This window comes from Phalacrocorax carbo, chromosome 2, assembly GCF_963921805.1.
Source record: "Phalacrocorax carbo chromosome 2, bPhaCar2.1, whole genome shotgun sequence".
NCBI lineage: Eukaryota > Metazoa > Chordata > Aves > Suliformes > Phalacrocoracidae > Phalacrocorax > Phalacrocorax carbo.
This window is the reverse complement of record NC_087514.1, coordinates 104,851,680-104,876,102: the sequence shown is the minus strand read 5'-3', so window position 1 is coordinate 104,876,102 and position 24,423 is coordinate 104,851,680. Positions and strand designations below refer to the sequence as shown.

Here is a 24,423-nt window from a genome sequence, read left to right as displayed (position 1 = left end):
GATTTATGCATGTGCAGTCATGTCATGCTGCAGTTAGCAAAGCTGCACTTGGATCTCTTGGGACGGGGGAGGTTTTTCTGCCAGAAGCTCTACAACTACTAGTGTTTTCCCTAGGTTTCCAGCAGAGTACTCTCTCATCTTGTTCCAACAGTCCAGGAAAGATGATGCATTGAAAAATTGAAGTTTCTTTATTTTTCAGAAAGTGTTGTGTTTTACTCATAGTCCCCTAGGTTCAGCTGCAGGCATACCTGATACTTCTTGCACATTTTTGCTCTTGTCTTCAAAGTCACCATTTTGTAAACTACATGGACATGAGGATATCTTAATATATTCATATTAGTTATTGAAGTGATCTTCAAAAGCTAGCTCTGGTGTTTCACTGTGACAGAGTGTCTGGGTTCTCCTTCCATTTTCAGACATTTGGTTTCCACTGTTTCACATAGTTTGAGTCCACTTACAGGACGTAAGGACCTAAGTTATACAAGTAGAGTAGGTTCAGCTGCCTAAACAAAGGCTTGAACTGCTTAATAATGTCCTGGGATATCTCACGCATTTACTTAAGCAGGCTGATACAACACAAAGGCGATGGAGACATGCATCTTGCTGCGGTGACAGCTGACATAGCCTGGAGTGTCTAAGATGACATTAGCAGTTGTGTTTAGACTGAAAACTGTCCTTAGAGAGGGATGATGTGAATGTGTGTACATATGAGATTATATACATAGATATCTGAGGACTGTAAAGATAGCAACTGGCCTTTTTGTAGCTGCAGAAGTTGTTTATCAGTTTTGGGTTTAGTTACTGTTTTGTTTTTCATAGGCACCTCTCTTTTCCTTTTTTTTTATTTGAGCAAATGCCTGAAATGAGCCCAATGTTGTAATTATTCTGCATGCTTGCTTGATAATGCTAGTTCCTGTTCATTACAACAAGAAATCAACCTATAGTGCTGGTCTTTCCTGGTCTGCTGCTCTGCATATTTTCTACCTTTAGATTGTATGCTGCTCTACGGGTTTACTCCTTAAGTTGACATAAAAGTAGTAGGCTCTGGAATATCTTTTTTAACAAAGATCAACTCTGGAGGCTCTTTCAGCTTCATTTTAATAACAATTTTTAAATATTCTCTGCTTTGAAGATCAGTCTTGGACTGATGTGAGCGGTCAAAATCAAGGCAGTAGAAGGCAGCATTGGTTTTGTTCTGGTTTCCTTTAAAGGTAAAGGAAATACACTTCCACAGATGAACCGAACAGAATGACCTTTTGAATTAAGACTTCTGTCCAAAACAGTAGCCCCATCCTATGGGGAGGGCAAATCTACAGATCAGAAAATTACTTTCGTCTTACTTGTGGTTAAACTGATGCTGTTATTTTAAGTTGCTCTTGTGCAGGGAAGAGCTGCTGATGTTGAATGCAAACACTTATATACTTAATATAAGAAGGATATCAGACTATTAGAGACCATCCAGAAGAGGGTGATCGACATGGTGGAAGGCCTTGAGGGCAAGACACTTGGTTTGTTCAGCTCGAAGAGAAGGCTGAGGGTGCCCTCATTGCAGACTATACCTTCCTCAAGGGGGGGCAGAGGAGGGGGAGGTGCTGACCTCCTCTCTCTGGTGCCCAGTGATAGGACATGAGGAATTGGAATGAAGCTGCATCAGGAGAAGTTCAGGTTGGACATTAGGAAAAGGCTTTTCACTGAGAGGGTGCTCAGTCCCTGGAACAGGCTCTCCAGGGAAGTGGTTACAGCACCAAGCCTGTCCGAGTTCAAGGAGCATCTGGATGACTCTCTTAGTGACATGGCTTAGGTTTTGGCAGTCCTGAGAGGAGCAGGGATATGATCCTTATGGGTCCCTTCCAACTTGAGATATCCTATGATTCTCTGATTCTACTGGTGGCACCCTTTCTGAAGCACGAACACGAAAAAAGAGCAGTAAGGAGCAAGTTTAAAGATCTTCTGTGTTCCTGTAGCTCACAAGTATCTCAAGTGTTTTAATTTTGTAGAGCTAGTAAGGACTAAGTTTTTAGTAGAATATGCAAGATAAAACCCATTTGTAATTTAATCAGCCTGTCTAAATTCTGCTGGAATGTAGATATTTTTGCTTATCAAAGCTTGTTATGCATTTTTTCCGCAGCTGAAGCTGTTAAATCCATGCTGTTTGAATGCATTTGTGAGGTGAATTCATGTAGTTGCCAGAATTGCTGCCTGGTTCAGCAATATTTTGCTTTGGTGATCCTGAATGGCAACACATATGTTTTCCAGAAAAGATGTTTTATCATTCTGGAATACGACGAAATGACATGCAGGACTGCACCCTTAAGTCAGGTTGCTGCATGTTGTTATGGAAATCTCTGTAGCTGGAAGATCAGTGAAAAGCCATTAATTCCAAGGTATGAGTGTTTTAATTTCTATTATTCTGGTTAATGCATTTAATAAACGGAATAGTAAATATGAAACTGCTTTTCATCTCTTTGTGTAATTACAAATCTATTTGGATATGGCAAGCATTTTTACACAGTTACTACATGATTTACTGCTTTTATGCTATTGAATTTTTTTGGTACTTGGATTCTGGTTTTGTTGCAACTGGGACACTTCCTTGGCAAAAAAAAACTTACCTACAAAGACACAGAACTATTCTGTGCAGGGGATCACAAGCATTCAGTTCTTGTAAAGTATTTTCATTAGTCTCAGCCTAGTTATTCATTGCACTATACATGAAATGTGGTATTGAAATATGGTATTTCCCACACTCAGTTTTGTATGTGTCTTATTTACGGATACATTGAAAAAAAAAGTTTGTAGAGAAGGAGGACTCGCTTAACTCACCAAGAAATAAAGAAATAAAGTTGTGGCTAAAAACCTTTTTTCCATTGTTTTTTAAATGTCTTTATTCTCCTTGCTGTGATACCTGGAATTTTCTTTTCTGTCAATGTACTTGTAAATTGTTCAGATTTTTTACTATTTTCTTCTTTGACTGCAATGTTCATACAATATACATTTGTTGCTTCTGTTCTGTTTTTTCCTTAGTTTCAAAGGCGTGAGCCTGACAGTCACATAGGTAAATTGATTTGGTACCTGGAAGGAACAGGATGGGCTGCTATGTAATGATACCTGCCTCTGTTTTATGCGGCTACTTCATGTTAAAGTGCAGTAAGCAGAGGCAATTAAATTCTTTGCAATAAGTTCTAAAGCTTCTACAAACTGTAATACCTCTATGGACCTGGCAGAAAATTTGAGTTGGGTGAAGTTAAAAGCAGGTATGCACACTGGTTATATGCTTTCTCTTTTTTCAGTATCTGATGCATTACAATCCAGTACTGATACTTTTCTTATTTGTCATAAGCCCTATTGTAGTGCTCTTAATTCTTTCATTTTTGGCTGCCACAGCCTGTCACAAAATTGGTCAAACCCAAATGCATCAGTTATATGTGCACATTGATGCTGAATGTGGAAAATATTTATTTTCAAAATATTTCAGTTAATACTTGCTGCAAAATCTAGCTGATATGGAAAATAATATTTTCTTAATACTAATGGGGGAGGAGGGGGCAATTTTAAGTGATGCCAGTCAAGAATTCTGAAACCCTTTGTAAAACTACCCTTTATTTCAATCATTTCTTTGTTTTAAATGAAAAAAATCTCCCCCATGTTTATGAATTGCTGGAATATTCTTGCACCTCAGAAGGTGGCTCAGCACTGCTATTTTTACAACAAAATGCTAGTAGATGTAGGTAAGTCAAGAGTTAATCACATCTTACAGCAAAAATGTAAAAGCACCAAATCAAAATGCTTTGTCAAAACTTACACTATATTTCTGAGGCATTCACATCTAGGTGCTGGAGCATGTCCAGAGAAGGGCAACAAAGTTGGTGAAGGGTCTAGAGAACAAGTCTTATGAGGAGCGGCTGAGGGAGCTGCGGTTGTTTAGCCTGGAGAAGAGGAGGCTGAGGGGAGACCTTATCGCTCTCTACAACTACCTGAAAGGAGGTTGTAGCAAGGTGGGTGTTGGTCTCTTCTCCCTAGTAACAAGCAATAGCATGAGAGGAAATGGCCTTAAGCTGCGCCAGGGGAAGTTTAGGTTGGATATTAGGAAAAACTTATTCACCAAAAGGGTTGTCAGCCATTGGAACAGGCTGCCCAGGGAGGTGGTGGAGTCTCCATCCCTGGAGGTATTTAAAAGAAGGGTAGATGTGGTGCTTGAGGATATGGTTTAGTGGTGGACTTGGCAGTGATAGGTTAGCCATTGGACTCGATGATCTTAAGGGTCTTTTCCAACCTTAACAATTCTATGAATTTAAAAACTTTACAAGTCTTGTTACATAAGATCATTCTGCTTTTAAACAATTTGATACACATTTTCTTCACTGGAAGGATGGTCAGATTTGATAGTTACTCAGCTGTTTTTAGTGATCTGCCTACATATGGTACCAAAACAACCATGCCATTTCACTTTTAAAGACAATGAATTGTAAAGTTATGATTATTCTTCTGCCTTCCATATTCTATGCATCTACACCACAGGTGAAGTAAAATTGTAATTTAGCATTAGAAATCATCTCTGTTTCTCAAGTCATCCTCTCAGGTATTCAATATTCAGGTCATCTTCTAAGGTATTCTAAGTATTCGATAGTGTTTTGCTGCAGATACAGCGGAAGGGATTGCTAACATTGCAATTCGTTGCGTGATTGAGTTGTAATTCGTTCATTGACATAGAAGGTGGAGCTAGCCTGGGTGATACTATGCTTCCAATATACCAATGAAAGAGTTTTGCTGTTGGGCTTTTGGCTTGTTTGTTTTTCTCATCAACAAATAATGTATGTCATTTTTTCATTCTTGTGAGTCTGGTTAGGGAACCACTTAACTCTTTTAGCTTCCTGTTTGGACCTACGAGAATAAAAATACATTTGCTGGAACCCCAATTAGTTATTGTTCTGCTGTAATGGAATTAAAGATTTTGGGAAAGATCAGCACCATTGGAACAAGGAGAATGAGAAAGAACAGTTGTCAGCTCTACTTCCCTACTGAAGATCAAAACCACAAGATAGCAATACAACTTTTAATTGAGAGTGGAAGTCTGCTATGTTTATTCTTCCCCAAAACTGAACATTTTTGCTTTAGGCATCAGAGAGACAGAATTTCTTAAGGACTGAAATGCAGGGAATTTGTTTACAAAAACCTATTGTAAAGTTGCAGCTACATGCTCTGCTGTCCAGAAGACTCACTGCACCACTTTAAAATCCTGAGACTATTTTCCATCTTTAAGCTTAGTATAAATGCTAAAAAGCCACAGAGAAAAACAACCAAAGTTCTTAATACACACCTACTTAAAATGTGCCCAGGTCTGGAAAGAAATTATATTCAACAATATTTTTTTTTTCTTTTTAAAGAAAAAGCCATAATGGAGAAGTCTGGAAAGCTCAGTGGCAAGGAGAGAATGTTGTTGTGAGAACATTTTCATCAAGGGATTAAAAAAAATTATTATTTAGAGAAGCTGACATTTTTAATACCACACTACTTCAACATGAGTGTATACTGGTATCATTATTTCCAAGTAAAAAGGACTAATTTTTCATATATTTATCACTCAATGAGAAAAGCTTAGTAATGCCCTTGTAGGATTCTTTGGCAGGGAGGAGTGAGTTATGTTATACTTAATTTTTGTTTAAGTCTATAATTTCCTTGAAATTTTTTTTAGAGAAAAGAACTTTTGAAGTATCTGAATTATATGGCTTTGAAATATTTTTTCTTACAAGCCTCTAATTTTGCAGATAGTTACCTCTCTGGTTTTGTTTGTTGTTTTTTAGAGAGGTTAGAAAAGAACATGATCTATATGATACAGAGGCTTTTAATTCCCTTTTTTCAAACTAAAGCAACAAACATTCATGGGACTGGAGAAAAGTGTCCATTAAATATCTGTCTAAAATTATCATTTTCATAGTTTATTCATTTACTTATATCCTAATCAAAACAATTTTACCTAATAAGTTGGTGAAACAGAAAAGTAGTCTTCAAAATAACACCGAGGAGGAATTGATATCTTTTAATAGAATACAGTCCTTACTGATCAGTGAGTTCATAGTCATTGGCACAAACAAGATGGGTTGATGAGAAACAAGGATTGTTTTGATTTTTTTTCTTTAAAAAACCCAAACAAACAAACAAAAAAACCCTGCTGGAGTTAATGAGTAGCTTTACTGATAGATTTGCTGGTCCACTCCCACCATATCAAATTATTTTCAAATAGAAGCATAGTAACACAAGTTAATGAGAAGAATTTCCCTTTTGTTTCAGGATTCATGGCTTCAGACATGACATCAAGAAATTCCGGTAGAAATTCAGCCTTTCTACCACAAAAATGAGTCACTGTATAACTAACTACCTGCAGTGACATACAGCTGATAATTTGTCGTTATTTAAATTTCATACTTTTTGTTGCGAGTGACCTTGTATATCTATATGTTAAAATATTTGGCTCAGAAGGTAAACGAGCAACAGCACATAGGCATTAAAAAGTAAAAATATCTTCATTAAGAACTGTGCCACTGCATTACTGGTCTCCGTAAGGAATTTTCACTGTTTGAAAAATAATCTTTTGTAACAAATTCTGGATTAAAAGTAACCCGTTCTCCTTGTAGTTAGTAGATCTGCCATGTGTTTGAATGAGGAAAATGTAGCATTTATTGGACAACTCATGTTGCATACAGAGTACTACATGATATTTAGCCTCAGGAATAACATGAATCTGATCAGAAGTCATACCTTGTTATTCCTAATATCTCACAATTGATAACACACGGTTCATGATTTAGTCACTTATATACAGAAAATGCTAAACGTGACAGAAAGACTGAGACAAAAATATATAATGCCTGTTTGGTTGCATTGTACTTCACAGAAGAAAGTTACGTCTTTTAATTACCAGTGCTGATAGTCGAGGTGAGCGTACAGAGTGCCTGTGCTAAAGCAAGACAGTCATGGGAACTTCCACTGACTGTTGAATGAACTTCTTACAAAATTTAAGTTGACTCGATATGATCTAGCAACTAATTTTACAAGAGCAAACGGAACTACAACTACATAATAGATGAAGTAAACCCCACCTCATTTTCTGTCTATCTCCTTTGAAGCATTTGAGGCCATAACTCCTATGATATGTAATCCCAGTTTGTTTCTACTGTATCTTAAAATATAGGAATGTGTCACACAGAAAACAGATCAAACAGATCTGCAGCAAGGAGTTTGAACTTTGTGCTAAAAATGAAATCTGGGAGGATTTGAATGTGGGAGGTGAGTCTTGAAATTTAGAAAATGTTCCTAAATGCAGAATGTTTCCTAGAGATTAAATAGTTTTGTTTGTTACTGTCTCTTGTGGTGATTAGGTCTTATTCTCAATTCTTACGTTGAAAACATAACTTTTGGATTTTAATTGCCAGAAAGGCTGAAAAATTTCAATAGCTTCCTTTGCTAGGTTTCTCTTGCAGAGCACACTTACAAAGGTCCAGCCAGAACAAGGGTGCTTTAAGCTGCTTCAGGTTTGTTTACGAGCACCTTCAGATCTGCCCTGTACAGTAGTCTCTGTGCTGCGCATGAAGGCCCCATGTATTTCTCAGGCATAGCGTGGAGGTCTGTGTGAAGAATCAGAGAAAGATAGGCCTGAAAAAGATTCTAGAAGTCATCAAACCTTTCACACCCCTCCAAAGCAAGATAAACCATATCCATGTGCTTGGCAAATATCTGCCAAGACTATTTTTTAAAGACTTGCCAGACAGTTTCTCGTGGATATTCTACAACTTCCCTAGGCAATACATTTCATTACTTCACTAGCCCTATCTTTAGAAAGCTTTTTTTTTTTTATATCCAACCTGAATTTTCCTTGCTTCAGTAGTTGTGAAGGGAAATATATGTTTGCCACAACTTGATGGTGACAAAATGCATGTTGGCTCTTGCTTGCTTTACGGTGGTACTCAAAAATAATGTTGGATGAGTCAGTCCGGGATTGTTTTTTTCCCCAAAATAATCAAAACGAAATTGACTGGTGTATAATTTCTTACCTCTTTCCTTTGTCCTTCTTCAAAAGAATCACTGCCCCCTCTCCCAGCCTTTTGGTACATTCCCAATCCTTCACAAGTTGCCAAAATAATACCAAGTCCCAACTTTGCTTCGGCTGTTTCTGTAAACTCCTGTAATGAGCGAATCACCTGGAACTAATTTGAAGGCAACATTGTACCTGTTTTCACTTTGTATCACTAAGGGATATAGTCACCTAGCTATCATCTTCCAGTAATTTCAGGGTTTAATTAGCATAAATGAAATAATCTGCCACTTCCTGTTAGAGCATTTCTGCTTTGCTGCAGCACTTCAGCCTTTCTATATACCTCATTTGATATTAAATGGATAATACTGATATATTAAATGTGGCAATGCTCACTTCAAATCTATATGAATTAAACTTTCATTTTGAAATATTTTTTAACTTAAGCCTTGCAGTAACGTGTTCCTGGGCAAAGAACTGATCAGATGTTGGAAAAAATCCTACTTTTGCCATAAAATGTTACATAGAACCAGAACTTCTTGATGACTCCATTTTGGTTAATGGCTTTGATGCCTATAAGCATATTGACATGTGGGCATTTGCTCTTGTTCTATGGGCAATAACAAGAAGAACATTCAGTAATGGTAACTCAAAAAAAATTTTTTTGAGTGTTTCTAAACGTATAAGTAGAATAGGAATTCCTTGTAACAATAAACATAGAAAAAATAACACACGTTAATTTAGCCAGCCAGAAAATCAATATGCCAGAATGCTCTCTTCCCTCACCTTTGCATTGCATTTTGTAGAAATGGTACCTTCAAAATTGCATGCTGTTGTTTAAGATGGCATGTTTTACTCATATGCAAGCTATTTAGAAGCTGCAGCATGCTTTTCAGGGATACATGAATGATAATAGGCTCCTACGGGAAAAATTCAGGGAATGCAAGAGGAAGGGCAAGGAACATGTACAACTCCTGCAACTGTGTACTAGCTCTAGACATGTGGTGTATTTTCAGCTGTTTTTTCCATTCATTGGGTTTTTTCCAACCTGTTTTACTTCTGTTGTTGTGTGTTTTTTTCAATTTATATTCTGAGTGACGTCTAACAGATATCATAACTTAGTTTTTTCCCCGTTTTGGTTTCCTAGCGTAACTGTAAATCCTTTTCAAAGGAGAGGATCTCAAGCTGGTTATCATAAGGCTAGTGACCCATAGACAGCTAGCTGATTATGTGTACTGGCTTTCTTTGGCTTGCAGGTAACACATTAAGAGATCTAAAAGTGGATTATATTATTTGGTTCAATGTTGGTTTATGTGATAAACAGCTCGTCCCCACAAACACGAAGGAGCTCAGAGGCACAGCAGCAGGTGGGCGAACCCCTACAGCCCAGTAAGAGGCATGGAGACCCTGCCCCAGCCTGTCCCAAAGCTGTCCTGGGAGAGCCATCAGCCTCGCTGTCCAGGTGTGCGACCCAGATGATGAACCTGCTGGAGAGGCTCTCTGGATCACCTTGCAGACTGAGGTAGGGTCACTGCCGGCAGGGCTACAGCACATGGCACAGGATGCAGGGAGTGTGCTGGGGTTGTGCTAGGCTTGCCATGGCATTTTTAGGGGAGGAACCAAAGGTGGGGAAATGGAGACATCAAGGTGGTTGAGAGAGGAACGAGCATGGGAAATGAGAGAGGAAAAGGGGGTAAAAGAGGCTGGTTGTGTATAAAGAGGTGGCTGGTCATTACACTTAAGGTCGTTATGCTTTGGTCATTACATTAAGGCTGGGACTTCTGGAGGAGGTGGCTGCCAGAGCCAACCCCAGCAGGTCCCAGCCAGCTGCTGGAGAGTCTATAAGGTATGGGTTGAATGGGACACCAGTTGGTATGTGTGTATCTGTGCAGGAGGCAAATGGGGAGAGAGGGGATGCAGGACCAGCTACTGGCTGCTCTGTGTGTCTAAGCCCAGTTACTGGAGAGATCCAGAGCATGTGTGCCTGTGTTCTGGTGTGCGTATGGAGTGGGAAGTCCTCTACCAGCAGCTGAAGTGAGTCTTCAGGCCGTGGCAATTTGCATGCCCAGGTGCTAGTAGGCTGGGCAGGCGTGAGGATCCAGGGGCAGCTGCTGGATAGACTGCCTAAGCCTGGCTGCTGGAGTGTACGTACATGTAGAGGTTTACCACTCACAGGCCTCCATCCTCATCAGGCAGAGAGGGGAGCAGTATGAGGCTGTTGGTGCTGTTTGTGTGTGTGTGTGCTGAGTACTTCTTGCTGTGGTGTTCTGTGTGCCCCTGCCCACTGGGAAGGGGTGCACAGCCCTGCAACTGGTGGGATGCGGGGGCATGGAGCTGCAGGAGCCTTGCCACTGATGCATTCTGCAGGTCCCCAACATGCTGTTCTCAGGAGATTTTTATTTTTTTTTTAATGTTCTCAACTACAGCAAAATGACCACTTTAGCATTTTGCAGACTTCCCTTCTGTTATTAATGCTATAGTTATGGTGTTGATTTAATTTCAGTCGTTGTTTTAGCAATTTGTTGTTCTTATTGTTGCTGGATAGGTGTAGTCATAGCTGTTGAAAAAATAAGTAAAAATCCCCTTTAATTTAAAAATAGCTTTTTTTTTTAGGAATTGCAGAATAATTTAAAGTAACATTTTAGGATTGTGTTCCGCTATTTTTGTCATATCTTCAAAGCTAGGATTTACGGAACAGCAAAAAACCACATCAGATGACTTTCAGAACCTATAGGTATTTTAAAGAAAAAATTTTTGTTCTGATTTGAAAATATTCTTCCATCTCTAAACATGCATGATGTATAATAAAATGCAGCTTGATAAAGTACACTGGCAGTTCCCCATTTCCTAACTTTCATCTCATTAAGGTGTGTTCCTTAGTTGCTATTTACTTAGTGAAAACATAATTAGTAGTGCATGTAAGGTATATAAATATACATGAAGGGCATCACATATAATTTTTGACATCACTGAAGTATTTATGTGATTTACCTATTGGGCACTAGTAAGAACATTTTTAAACCAAGCAACTTCTTCATTTTCTCCTTTTAAGATGCTATGTGTGGGACTTCATTACATTTTTGAAAGGTTATTTATTCTCAGGCTTTCCCTGAGAAGAGTGTAGGCACCTAGAAAGGTGAGGGGCTCATAGCTTTTGGCTTGGACATCGACAGCCACATCCTCCCTTTGTTCCACTGGAGGAGCTGAGCTTTGGAAGATGGAAATCCACCAGGACAGCTCAGGAGTTAGGAAGAAGCAGGTGCCTAAGGAATGCAGGAAACTGAAGCACAAAGCATATGCAATGTTTACATGCTTCTAAACAGTCAATATATTTTTTTTCTGCAGGTGCAGGCTATGCTGTGCCACGCGTGGCCCGTGGCTGCAGGATACACTCAGCCAGCTCACTGCAAGTGAGGAGCCTGCGGGCAGCACTTGCTCTCCCTAGCCCCGCTGCCTTGTCCCAGTGCACTACTCCTTGTATTCTTCAAAACCTGTGACTCCCTCTCTGTTCTTCTCAGGCACATATGGCTTTCCCTATCCTAGGAAAGACATCAGGGTTCTCTAACTTCCTTCACAGATAAGCTTGATATGTAAATTATGCATATATATTTTTACTACAAACAGTTACAGAAGTTAGAATGAATAAAGCACTTTTTGACGTTTTTATCAAGGTATTTTGAGAAGTATTCAGGATTAATGCATACTAGAAAAGTTCTACCCTAATTCGCACACATCATTCAAGTGTAGCTACAAATGGGAATAGGCATTGATCTGTAATTCGCATAATTATAATGTCATCTTGACAGAACTTGCTAGCTAATGTATGGAACAGCAAGAATAAAATAATTTTATTTTAGCTAAAACTGATTAGTTTTAGTTAGTTTAACTAAAACGGATTTAAATAATGTGAGACAAATTGGTTGAAAAAAAATGGAGTTTTATGTCTTCCCTTTTCATGTTTATTTTATCTGCCAGTCTACACTGATCTTTTTTTTCTGTTTGAAACTAGAAGCAACTGCATAATTGTCAATTAGCAGCATAAATGATTTCATACCACCCACCTCCATTTTTGCAAAGCATGCAGACTGTGTTCATACGGAAATGTATGTATAGCAGTGAATGAATTACAGTTCTTCAAAGATTGCTAATTGAGAGAGCATTATAATTGCTAAAACGTGGAGGAAAATGTATAAAGCTCTTTGGGTGCTTTAAAATATCTCACTGTAGGTGCAGGTTATGATGTAATTTGTAACACAATTCCATAGTACAGCAAAACATAAAAACAACCTTTGGAGAATATTCCAACAGCAATTTGGTCCTTAAACACCATATGGAGAAGTAACTAATCCTATACACGACTCAGTGATTCAGAGGGATAATCCACAGAAGAATTTCCATATGGCATTCTCAATGTTCTTCAACACATCCTTTTCTATCTCCAACCCATGCTTACGATACGCTGGCAGATGCACTGCTGATACTGAAGCCTGAGTTGAAAAGCATAAATGAATATCCATTTTATCTCTATTTGAAATGATGAGTCATCACTTGCTAGATGATGCTATTTGTCCTCTTGGATGGTGAACCAAGGCCAGAAAGAAGATAGAATTTTGACTGGCACAAGCACGGCCCATCTCTACTATGGTACAGGTGTGACAGACTTTATATTTAGACATTTGAGTTTAGATTCAGATTTAGATTATTAGGGTGGCTGAAGGATTTGATGGGATTGACATGATTCCATTTGAAATACTCTTTTCCCACATTTTGAAGGGATCAATTTTCTATCCCTCAAACTCCAGAATCTTCCAGTATAGTTTCCTTTATTTCCAATTTCTCAAACTGAAAAAAACCCCTTTTTTTTCTTCTATCAGTCTCTTAATTTATTCCAGAAATCAAATTAAAATAATCTTCCATCCCATTAGAGAGCCTTTACATGAACATACTACACACACTTGCTAGCAACCCTGGCCCACATATAGTAGTCTTGAAGGCAGCGAATTGATTCAGTTACATGAATATGTAAGTCCATTATAGAGAGCATAGAGCACAAAGACTATAGAGCGTACAACGCAGTGTGAAGCGTGAAAAAGAAGCATAAATGTATCTTGGTGACGTTTTTTAGGCATTATTTTTACCATCATCATCTTTAACATGGAAGGAGATGGTAATTAGGCTTTACTGACGCAGTTTTGCTATGTCAAAGAGAATGAATGCTTCCATTAGCCCACAACCTGTTTCTAAATTATCCACTTCATAAGGTCTGTTATCAAGAAGAATATTTTACTTCACTCAACATTCTCATTTGAAGAGAAGTAGACATGTCTTGAATCCCATAACTGATTTCAGGGGTTCAAAATTTAGACTGACAGGTGACTTTAGTTTCTGTTCACTTGTCTGTTGGGAAAAGTTACACCATGTAAAGCAGAGCCAGATTTTTTTTTTATGGACCTCTTATGAACATCAAAACTGCCTCTTTCAGTGGACATGAAATCTATTTCAAATTCCTTTCCAAAACTATAGAATAGTTTCTTAATTTATGCCCACTGACGATGACAGAACCTTACTTCTTTATTACCTTCATAGCAAATTGTAATTAATTATATACTCCACACTTATTTCATCACTTTCAGTTGGCTATTCTTCCAGAATCGATGTATGCAACAATAATTATTTGCCTATAGCAAGATTTTATGAACTCTAATATGTGCAACATGTTCAACTTTTTTAAAATTAATTGCAGGCATTGTATTTACCATTAATGTACAACTTTATTGGCTTAAATTTCACATCTGTGTTGCTTTATATATAACTCTATCAGTGTAACTGCACACTGCTTCTGATGTGTGTAATAGCAGCCACCAAACCTTGCTTTTTTTATTTGCGTTTTACCTTTTAATATAATTGTTATGAAAAAACCCCCATTCTAGCTTTCTGGTTTTTAAAAAAGTGAAGTGATATGAAAAGAAAATAATCTTTCTTATTCATTATTTGGAAAGTCAGCTGTAAAATGCTGCCCGAGATCTAAAAAAACCTAAAGAAGCAGCTACAATTTGCCTGAACAAAAGGGTTTGCCTGTTTAAGAACAAAAACTCTTTGAAAGAGGTTTTGTCGCGGCAATCCATTCTTAGCCTGAAGAAACAGGCAACAGCCTCACTTACTAGTTAGCAGCTTGTTGGGGACAGTCCCATAGCTGGGCCCACAATTCCCACCAGTGTGCACCCAGATGCATTTGAGGTAGCTGCAAAGCCCTACCTAGTTCCAACAGAGAGACAAAATAGAACAAGCCTCAGCATAGGAAAGCTATTCAACATGCACTAAAAATCTGGCACTGGCTTATCATGCAGGTATCTAGTTGTTGATACACAGATTAGACAAATTAATGCTAATTAGGGTAAATCGACAAATGTTGTAGACTTTCCAGCTGTAAGGTGAAGATATCCTAAGAACTACAGCAAAGCAAAATGTTTTTAAGTATTCATAGTTAAAATACAATGGTTTTAGAATTACCAAGAAGGAAAATACTAGTGGCTTCCAGTAATGAGATAAAAGTAGAAAAGAAGGTATACAAGGTGGAAAGAACCTTTTGCCTGATGAACTACTGTGTAGAGAGGGGTAGCTTCCGTTTTTGAAGTTCTTAATAGGCTGGGACACCAATTTTATGGGGCACAAAATTTATGTACACCTTAAATCAGATATAATATGTTAAATTCAAATATAGGACAGTATATTTTCAGTCCAGAGAGTACTCTGCTGAAACATATCGAGATATGCCACATTGACAATATGATTCTCTGGATTTAAGAAAAATGTGGCATCGTTTTACCTCCTGAGGGGATCCTGATCAGGTCAGATCTCTTTCAGTAGAACAGATATTTGGACAAGTAATTCAGACCATGACTATGACAGAATCTTCACCTATAGCTGAGGGGGGCTTCAACATAAAATACGGAATAACGTTCAAACCTTTTAAGTATTCAGAATTTTTTAAGGTAAGGAAACAGGATCAAACGCTGCTCAGAAGAAAATATAATGAACTAACTCTTCAAGCTAATACAAAAAATGTAGCTGATTGATCAGATTTTATTAAATTCTGAGCAACAAGAAATACAGCGGAAAGTAATAATTTTCCCTTAGCACTTGACAGGAGCAGCAAAAAACAAGATACAGTTACAGAAGGTTTTCTGCCTTATAACCAGACTTTAAAAGTATGCTGTCAGTACATTTGTAGCAAACTGCTTTACACTGAGGCATTTAATTATTCCAAGCCCCAAAGTTCCACCTCTCATTGTTAAATATTGGGTAGGAATCAATTACAGAAGGACTCTGTTTTTAAAAAGGTTTAACTGGAGAACAAGAATTTGCAGATTCAACATCCAAACACCCAAGGAACAAAAATCTTTGCTTTTTAGAACAATAATATTAAAATTTATACTGTCCTTACTGAAAGCCAACTTTAAAACCTTATATTATTCCAAAATTCAGTTTGCTTCTTTAGAGTGAAGGCGATACTTTTAGTGGTCTCCATTATTTCTCTGGAACTGAAGTGTTGACCTGGAGCGATGATGTAGAGCCTTTTAATTACCAGATGTGCTAGCATCTTTTCTCTGCCTATTCACTTCTGGCACAAATTATTGTTGATAATGGCTTTGCACATAAATGGCATTGAGGGGAAGCAGACTGCACCCTCATCCAAAATCGAGCCAAATTAAACCATTTAGCATAAGTGGGGAAAAATGCATCTAATCGGTTCAGGCCCCTTGTATTTTCAGAGAAACTAAATCAGCCCGCAAATTTGGCCATCTGGCTAATTTTGCTTTTGGATCTGCTGCCACCTCGTGGGCCCATGATGAATTTTAAGTCCCGAGACAGTAGGCAGAAAACTAACAAAAGTTAACCTTGGGTTTTGGGGGAAGCCCAGCTATTTAACTGACATGTAAGCATACTTACATATAAGCATCATTCCCATTCTGGTGTGAAAAGTGTTAGGTTTTTTTGTAATCAGGTTATATTTGCCATGTTTCAGTTTTTTGAATTCACAATTACAGCAACAACTTCAATTTATTAGACTTCAAATTAAAATATAACTAAATGTACTGCTATTTCTTATGGATTTTTCATCTCATTGGAGTGTTCTCCTGTATTGCCTTGGGTTTTTTTCTGGACCATTTAAGAATTTGATACTGGAATTAAAGAACACTGGATTCCTACAGCTTCTCCAGGCTGTAGAAGACTGTGGCATCATTAATGGCTTGGTCAGACTGTCTCTGGAGGAAGAGTTCATTGGGATGACAGACTGGAAAAAGGATACCATCAGTTTGTGGGACACTGGGTTCTTAAAAATGTTCCTGTTTTATTCTTGCCAGAAAATCTGATAATGGGATGCTAAGGTGCTCATCCCAGAAGTCTGGAGCTGTCAGAAGCTGATTTATTCACCTTGGAATGGCCAGACTTCAAGGCAAAATAATTACTAGCTATGAAATGAGCAGTAACTTAAGTTCATTTTTACTTCATTGGATAGCTTATGTGTAATTTCTCTTGAATTTAGGAAAAAAAAGGGGGGGGAGGGGATGTGGGACAGAAAATTTCATCGCTACAGGGAAAACAGGCTGCATTGGTAGCCCTGTACAGAGGTTTCTTCAGTTAGAAACTCTTTTTTTCTAACTGTCCACACTGTAGACTGAATCTCCACAGGTTAGGTTGCCTTCCTGCTGCCAGGCATACGAATGTTTTGGCACTGACCCAGGCTGCAGCATAGACACAGAAAACTGACAGCCACCACAGAACCTGAACAAAAGGCAGAAGAGCAGCAGCAGTAGCAGCCCAGCACGAGCATTCTCGGCTCCCTTCACAAACTGAAGTCCATCACAGGCAACACCGCAAGCTAAGGATGGGAACTTCACTGTCAGCAAGAACATACCTGTCACTTGGAAGCTGAGGCAGCTTCCCTGCCTGTCACCTTCAGCCTGAGCACAAGCCATCCTCAGTGGCACAGGGTGCTCAAACCGCGCCAATACCTGCCTGCGCGCTATGGTACCTTGACCCAGAGCAAGCGCTTGGCATAGAGCAAGCGCCAAGAGCTGATGAATCAGGACCTTGCAGCCATGACAGCCTACTCATCTCTACTTGGGGAGTGTCCTCTCAGCCTCAGGCATCTTTCCCAGGCTGTAGCCTATGCTTTGAGCCGTTCAGTTCATTTCTCCCACACAGTCTCTGGATACACAAAGTAATTTGGAGTTGAGAAGTGATTGTGCCCCTGTACTCAGCACTGGTGAGGCCACACCTCAAATACTGTGTTCAGTTTGGGGCCCCTCAGTACAAGGAGGACATTGAGGTGCTGGAGCATGTCCAGAGAAGGGCTACGAAGCTGGTGAACGGTCTGGAGAGCAGGTCTTATGAGGAGCAGCTGAGGGAGCTTGGGTTGTTTAGCCTGGAGGAGGCTGAGGGGAGACCTTATCGGTCTCTACAAGTGCCTGAAAGGAGGTTGTAGTGAGGTGGGTGTTGGTCTCTTCTCCCCCGTAGGAAGCAATAGGACAAGAGGAAATGGCCTCAAGCTGGGTCAGAGGAGGTTCAGGATGGATATTAGAAAAATTTCTTTAATGAAAGAGTGGTCAGGCATTGGAAGAGGCTGCCCAGAGAGGTGGTGGAGTCACCATCCCTGGAGGTATTTAAAAGACATGCAGACGTGGCACTTCAGGGCATGGTTCAGGAGGCCTGGTGGTGTTGGGTTGAAGGTTGGACTTGATGATCTTAGAGGTTTTTTCCCAACCTTAATGATTCTATGATTCTATAATTTCAAGCAGACAACAGTGTTATACAGCAAACTTATACTCGATACTCTAAAACTAATGTGTAGAAATATATTAATAATGCAAATATTATAAACCCGCCGGGAGCAGCTCCCCGCAGCGCCGGCTGGAACGTCCGCGAAGGCCGGGTGGAGGGGGCGGGGCCTGGCGGGGGAGCCGCAGCCAATGGGGGCGGCGGGAAGCAGCGCGGGGCTGGGCGCGGGCGTAGGGGGAGGGGGCGCTGCCCGCGTCAGAGCCCGGCCGTCTGGCGGCTGGGGGTCGCTCGGCGCCTCCGCGCGCTGCCGCTTGGCGAGCGGGCCATGGCGGCGGCGGCCGCTCGGCGGCCCTGGGCCCTGCTGTTTCTGGCGGCGGCCGCGCTGCTCTGCCCCAGGGCGGCGGGTGAGTAGCGACCCGCGGAGCGGGGGGGGGGCGGTGCCGCGGGTCCTTCTTCAACAACATGGCGCAGGGGCGAGGCCGTCGGCGGGGTGCCGAAGCCTCGGGGCGGTGGTGTCGCCGGAGGGGATGGGGCGCGGTCCGGCGCGCGGGTCCCTCCCGCCGGGCCGCAGCCGGGGGAGTGGGGGGCGGTACACGGCGCCCCGGCAGCCGCCGCCACCCGCACCTGCCCCGCGGGAGTGGGAGGCGGGCGGGGCCGGGGCCGCAGCGGGTGAGGGTCGGGGGCGGCTCGCCGGGCGCTGCCGGGAAGGGGCAGCGTCGCCTTCCTGGTGTCGGTCCTCTTCCCGCTGCTACTGTCGCGGTGTCTGTCGTGTCCCCCCGTCCTCACCGTGGAAAACACCTGCCTGAAATCCTGGTGGGAAGGAAGGGAATGCCGGGCGCCGGGGAGGGGGGCTCACGTAGCTGAGGTGGCGAGGAGCGGAGTGCAGGGGCACGGCCGGCCTCCCCACGTCCCGCCTGGCTGGCAGGATGACGGTATGGACCCCTCCGTTTGCCCCACCGGGTTAGGCGGCTCGGGGCCGGGATTTGTGTCTTCGGCTGTCGTGCTGGCAATAGGTAAATTCCCAAGACTGTGGTTTGAAATGGAGAAGACCTGGTGTCTTGCTCCAAATGGGTCAAACCTGACTTCTGGATTGCTATATGAACTGTCAGCACAGTCCTCGCGTTCCCTGTGTTTGCAAACATTGTCAGTAAAAAGAACGATATTGAGCAAGGCACTGAATTTTTTAATAAGTGAAGGCAAGATGTTTAATAGAGGGAAGCACAGTGGTAAAATAGTTTTCTGCATTAAAGTTGTAAGAGCAGATAACTTCTTGACAAGACCGAAAAGGAGTAATGAAAAAAGGAGGTGGCACAAGCACAAGTATCAGCAAACAGCTGTTAATAAATGCATTGCATTGATAATGTTGTCACAGGAGTAGAAAATACAAAATAGGTAGTACTTCAAAGCAGAAAGCTGCAATCACTGAGGCATTTATGGGCCTTTCATTGTTGTTCTATAGTTCTGATTTCTAGAGAGGCATGGTCTTAGGAAGAAGGCAGTGAAAAAACAGTGGAATGAACTATGAAATACTCTAGCCCAACTTTTCCTTGATAAAACTATTCAGATGGCTGAGATAGTAGATCTTATTAATGCAAGAAGTATAGATATTTCATAGTTGGACCCAGAAATTTTTTAGAATACTAGAGGAAGTGGAAATGAGAAAGCAAGGGACTAACTGAAAGAGATGTCGTAAGATGTTTTGGAAGAGGTTAACTGGAAACAGAATAGAGGAATTGTGTTTGGAATGGATATGTTTAATAACTTCCATTTCTGAATTAAGCACTAAAGATTACTGGGGGCCAGTTTAATATGCTCCTAACTCAAGATACCATCAATTTATTAGGGTTTTGTATAAAAAGAATTAAATGACCATAAAGTTCAGTATATTCGTACTTTATTGTTACACTCTCTGGTATAACTGATAAGATTTGTAACTCAGCAGGGGAAGTGATTGAGAAGGAGAACTATTCTGGATGTGTGTTAGTTTATCATAGAAGGGTTCAGAGCCACTGAAAAGTAGTGAATAAAAGGTCACAAAGTGTTAAATAACTATGTGAAGGAGCGATTAATAAAATATTGCCTAAGATATTAATGAACTCAGATCATAGTGACATACGCAGTTAAACATATGCATTGTCACCTAAGTTAGTGTAAATTCTCTTTATAGGTTGGGAACTCTGAATTCTTGGGTCTCTTAAATATAACAGTTGCTCTCAATAAAAATCTATATAATGAAAAATTTCTGGGACTTATGGCAAAACAAAACATCAAAAATGTGATTGAGAAGCCAGTATTTCTGTTTGTAAGTACAGCCTATGTTTAAGTATGTTTGGTTGGATGTTTTTTTTTTTACTTATGACAATTAATTTGCTGGATATCTTTTCATTGTGAACCTGAATGTCTTCTCCAGCAGTATGTTCATGTGCTTGCAATCTGATTCAATAGGCACTGAAATTTAGAAACATTTCTGAAAATAAGTGCAACTCATGCCTTAAGAAAAACTGTCTGTTCTTCAAAGTTAATGTTTATTGTTGTTGTTATATATCTCTAATACCATGGCTTTACAACAGGACTAAGAAAGTGTAAAGCAAAGCTTTTCAGCTAGGTGAAATAATAATGAGCATGGTGGAGCCTGCTAATGATGAAATTGATTCTTGGCACAGATTGGCTTACTGAACATAGGGCAGGAAAACCTGCAAGATCCCATGGGTAGCCCTCAAATCGGAAAGATTAAGTCATCTGTGTCCTATCTCAATCCTTTTATCTGATGGTAGAAAATGGGCAAAAACCCATTAAAGTCAATTTTACAATTTTATTCTTTCATTTCATTGTGTTGTAAGCAGGACTTTTGGTGCTGTCCTCATTTATTACAGGTATTTTGCTCTGCTGTTTCTAATTATTAATTAAAACATTCACTAGTTACAAATCCTACTTTGGTTTCTCTTCTTTCCTCTTCAGGAATTACAGATTTCTGCATTAAAATGTAGTTCAATCCTGTAGTAGTTGTCTTAAATTGTGACTGTACAGACAACCTATTCAGTGATTTATTCCCACCCCCAGTTCCTCAACGTTTTCAGCCTGAAATTTTCTTTTATTTTTTTAATGTAATTTCAGTATTGGAGAATTTTGGGTTTGGTGGTGGTAGAATCTGTTGTTTTTTAAATTGGTTATCTTCTTGTGACAGCTATAAGCTTTCAGATGGATACACTTGTCAGCTGTGAAATTATGAAGGAATTCATGCCCCAGATCCCTCTTACTGGTTTAGTCGAAATCTATTTAGTAACTAGGCATTGTGAGACACAAATTTGTACGTGTGATATCATTGTACAGTATTGCTTTTAGTTGTATCAGTGTGATATGTAGTTCAGATACAGCTGAGCAGAAATCTGTAATCGTTAAATGAATCCTGTGTGTGAAGGCGTGCATGGAAGTAAAAGCTTTGAAGGAAACCTCTGTCTGCCAGTTTTATGATACGTCGTTCCAAACACTGGGCAGTGGGGATGAAAATGAGTATCAGGGAGTTGTGCAATTCATTTTATATTGGCCAAGCTTCACTCTGAATTAAGGAAATACTTGGATGGTAGGGGAACAAAACACCACGAAGTATAATGTTAAAATTGCTGCTTTAAACCTTGGCATTTCATGACTTCCCAGTGTTTCAGTTCTAATTTGTTTTCCTGTTGATGTGTTCATAACTGTGTTTGCTTTATGACTTCCATCTAGTCAGGCAAAACCACTCTAAATTGTTTCACTAGTGATGGATGATTAACAGTTTTGTTCCAAGTTTGTAAGAAGCCAGAGTTCAATGAGCAGCTGTGTTAACCTCTGTATGAAAAGGGTTTCCTGCTCATATTTCCTTTTTCCACCTGTTCCTAACCGGTTCTTACACTTTTCAGATTCTGTGAAATGATTCAATTTACAGAGGCGTATAGTCTCTATAGAGATTTTTTGGTGGGGTTTTTTTTGTCCACTTTTTATTATTCTGGGGTTTTTTCGTTTTTTTATTTCCCCTGGGTTAATAAATTGAATTGCCTCATGAAAGAATTTGGCAGGTGCCAAGCTAGTGCAAGTGAAGCAGCAGAAATGTGGCTAGAAGCAGAAGGAAGGGCAGTGAGAGCTCCTTTTGGTGGCAGTGAGTGTTCAGGGGTAATTCTGTGAGACTTGATGAACGGATCTGTGTCAACTTCGGAACAAAAACTTCTCATGTTCTTTTCTGCCTTCTGGGAAGGAAAATTTCTCACGGGCATCTGTGGACCAGACGAATTGTCCTGATCGGCCATCAAGTGGGGGCTTCTGTTCAGAAGTGATAGTCAAGCGCTTCAAGCCTTTTAAATATGTTTTTCCCTCCCCCTGCTTTTCCATAGGCTTGTCTTGTTGTTACCATGCAAAGGACAACTTAATGTGCCGTGATGTCTGTGAACAGGTAAGCTTGTTTTAAATTTGGTTTATCCCTCAGAGTTAGTCATGCCCTTATACAATGATGTAGCAAGATTAGGGTTACAAGCAAATGATTTTCTGTGTGAATACTATGTGTGAATCATGAGGTGTAGTATTATTGTTATTTAAATGAGAACTTAAAGGCTTAAAACTGTAGTCCTCTTCCCTTTCATCATGGAAAGCAGGTTCTGCTGAAGTTGAGGAGAAATAGAGATACAAATTTGAGATCAGGATTTGGTCAAGAAGGGATAAGCATGTTCGGAAACTGGGAGGGGTGAAGGTATCTTACCCAGTTTCTGGATCATGTGCGTTTCCAAGTTTTTTTGAATTTATAATGAAGAACAAGATGTTGAAACTGTTCTTCCTGCCAGTTCTTGTTTCTTAGCTAAGCATCTGAGATACTTATTGTGATATATGGCTTTGTGAATCCAGCAAAAATCTGCTTGCTTACTCTGTTCATAAGGTAATAACAAAGAGGTGCTTGTGCTAAATTCAAGCTTGGAAAACATTTTTTCACAACTTATGTTTAGATTTGTACCTTCAGGTAGTATGTTGTACAGCTTTGTGTATGTGTATTTGTATAAACTTATATACATAAAAGTTTTATATCAGCAAAGCTTGCATACACATATACACAATTTTTATATTAAAATTGTGTCTTTACATCATATCTGCCCCCTTTTCTTGTCTTCATTACCTGCCTCAGGGCTATTCAAGCACTAAACCTGGTTATGATTAGGTTTATCTGTGACTGTACTAATGAAACTTTTAGGTTGAATTGCACTTCTCCCTCCCTGATATATTCATAGCTTTCCTATTATTAGGCCAAACAAGGAAAAGTCTGGCAGTCTCTTTCCATAAGACAGTCTCTTAATTCCTATAATTATTCTTGCAGCCTTTCCAGCATAAGTTTATCTCTTTGAATACAGGTAAGCAAAACTACATGGTATAATAAACAGAAGTATAGCACTTGGTCTTAAAAACTGCGATAAAACTTGCATGTAAGTAAGAGGAAGATATCCATTCCTGTACATAAACAAATTCGATTGGCAGGTTTAGTAGCTGTATTGAGAAGGCATTTGGAGTAATTTGTCTAATTCTTTCTTCTGTTCCATTGGTTTAAAGTTCCCAGTTTATCATGTGAATTCCTGTTAGCTCTTCATGAAAGGCCTTAAGCTTTTTACTGTCAAATTTCATCCCATTTCTGTTATACTGCTTCTGACTGTTGTGTAAAGTTTTCTGTGGTTTTTTGTAAGATATTCTGATCTTGCCTCATCTGGATGATATCTCTCTACTCAGATAATCAGCATGTTTTAGAGTCTTTCTGGTGAGAGGTCTAAAGCAAGACAAGTGCCCCTCAAATTGTTCTATAAGGAGCTGTCTTAGTTACCTCACATCAGGTTGGTAGCATCATTTTCTGAATGACCCTTTGATATAGACCAACAAACTGACTGAAGTGGCTGTTTACTATTTTCTACTTACTTTCATGTTCTGTAACTTAACTGTTTTGTGCGGCATGATTCAAATGCTTTGTCTTTGTTGAATCCATTTTGGAATGTATTATTTGATGCTTACCCCTTGTCTTAAACATAAAATTTGTAGGATGAAGGTTTACATACATGAGAGGTGACTGTAAGGGAACAGAGTTGGCTGAATGATTTGCCTTTTTCCATCTTTCCAAACACCTTTTCTAAAACATTTGTGATGCGCTTGTTGCCTTGTCTGTACCACCACACTGTACCATCCTGACATGATAATTGTTTAGACTTGGTAGTGTGAGCCATCAAACATTGAAGTTGCTTGCCAGGGACAGCAGGGAGAGAGCAGGCTTGTGACCCATATTTCTATTTAACTAATACTCAAGCAATGCCAGTGACCAGGGTGCACAGACAGGACAGAAATTTGGGGTTTAAGACAGATGTTTCTTGTGGAGAGGGCCCACAGGAGGTGCAGATGTACTGCTTTAGACTGTGCATACCTGCTGTGCCCAGCACAGCAGTCTCTGGCACTGGCTGGGCCAACCACCCATGACATGTTGGAAGTCTTGACCCAGAGGAAGGATGCTGGACACATCCAAGCCTTGGGCTGCAGGGAAAGGATGATGTCTGCCCTTGAGTCAGTGGCACTTAAACTGTGGAGTCATGCTCTGGTGAGCTTCTTGAACTGTCAGATAA

The 24,423-nt window shown here is 40.0% G+C and overlaps 1 protein-coding gene and 1 long non-coding RNA gene across 2 annotated transcripts in view; both read left to right on the top strand.

Annotated features, from left to right (window-relative positions):
- Window positions 1–9,347: 9,347 nt before the first annotated feature.
- On the top strand, window positions 9,348–13,953 carry LOC135311733 (uncharacterized). Its single transcript, XR_010371320.1, has 2 exons — window positions 9,348–9,551; window positions 11,375–13,953. It is a non-coding gene; the product is annotated as an uncharacterized LOC135311733 (long non-coding RNA).
- Window positions 13,954–18,038: 4,085 nt separating this feature from the next.
- The window catches only part of RECK (reversion inducing cysteine rich protein with kazal motifs), a 62,319-nt gene continuing 55,934 nt past the window's right edge, over window positions 18,039–24,423 (top strand). The window contains exons 1-2 of the mRNA XM_064443763.1: window positions 18,039–18,216; window positions 22,177–22,235. Coding sequence (XP_064299833.1) covers window positions 18,138–18,216; window positions 22,177–22,235 — 138 coding nt within the window. The 5' untranslated portion in view covers window positions 18,039–18,137. The remainder of the gene's footprint in view (window positions 18,217–22,176; window positions 22,236–24,423) is intronic.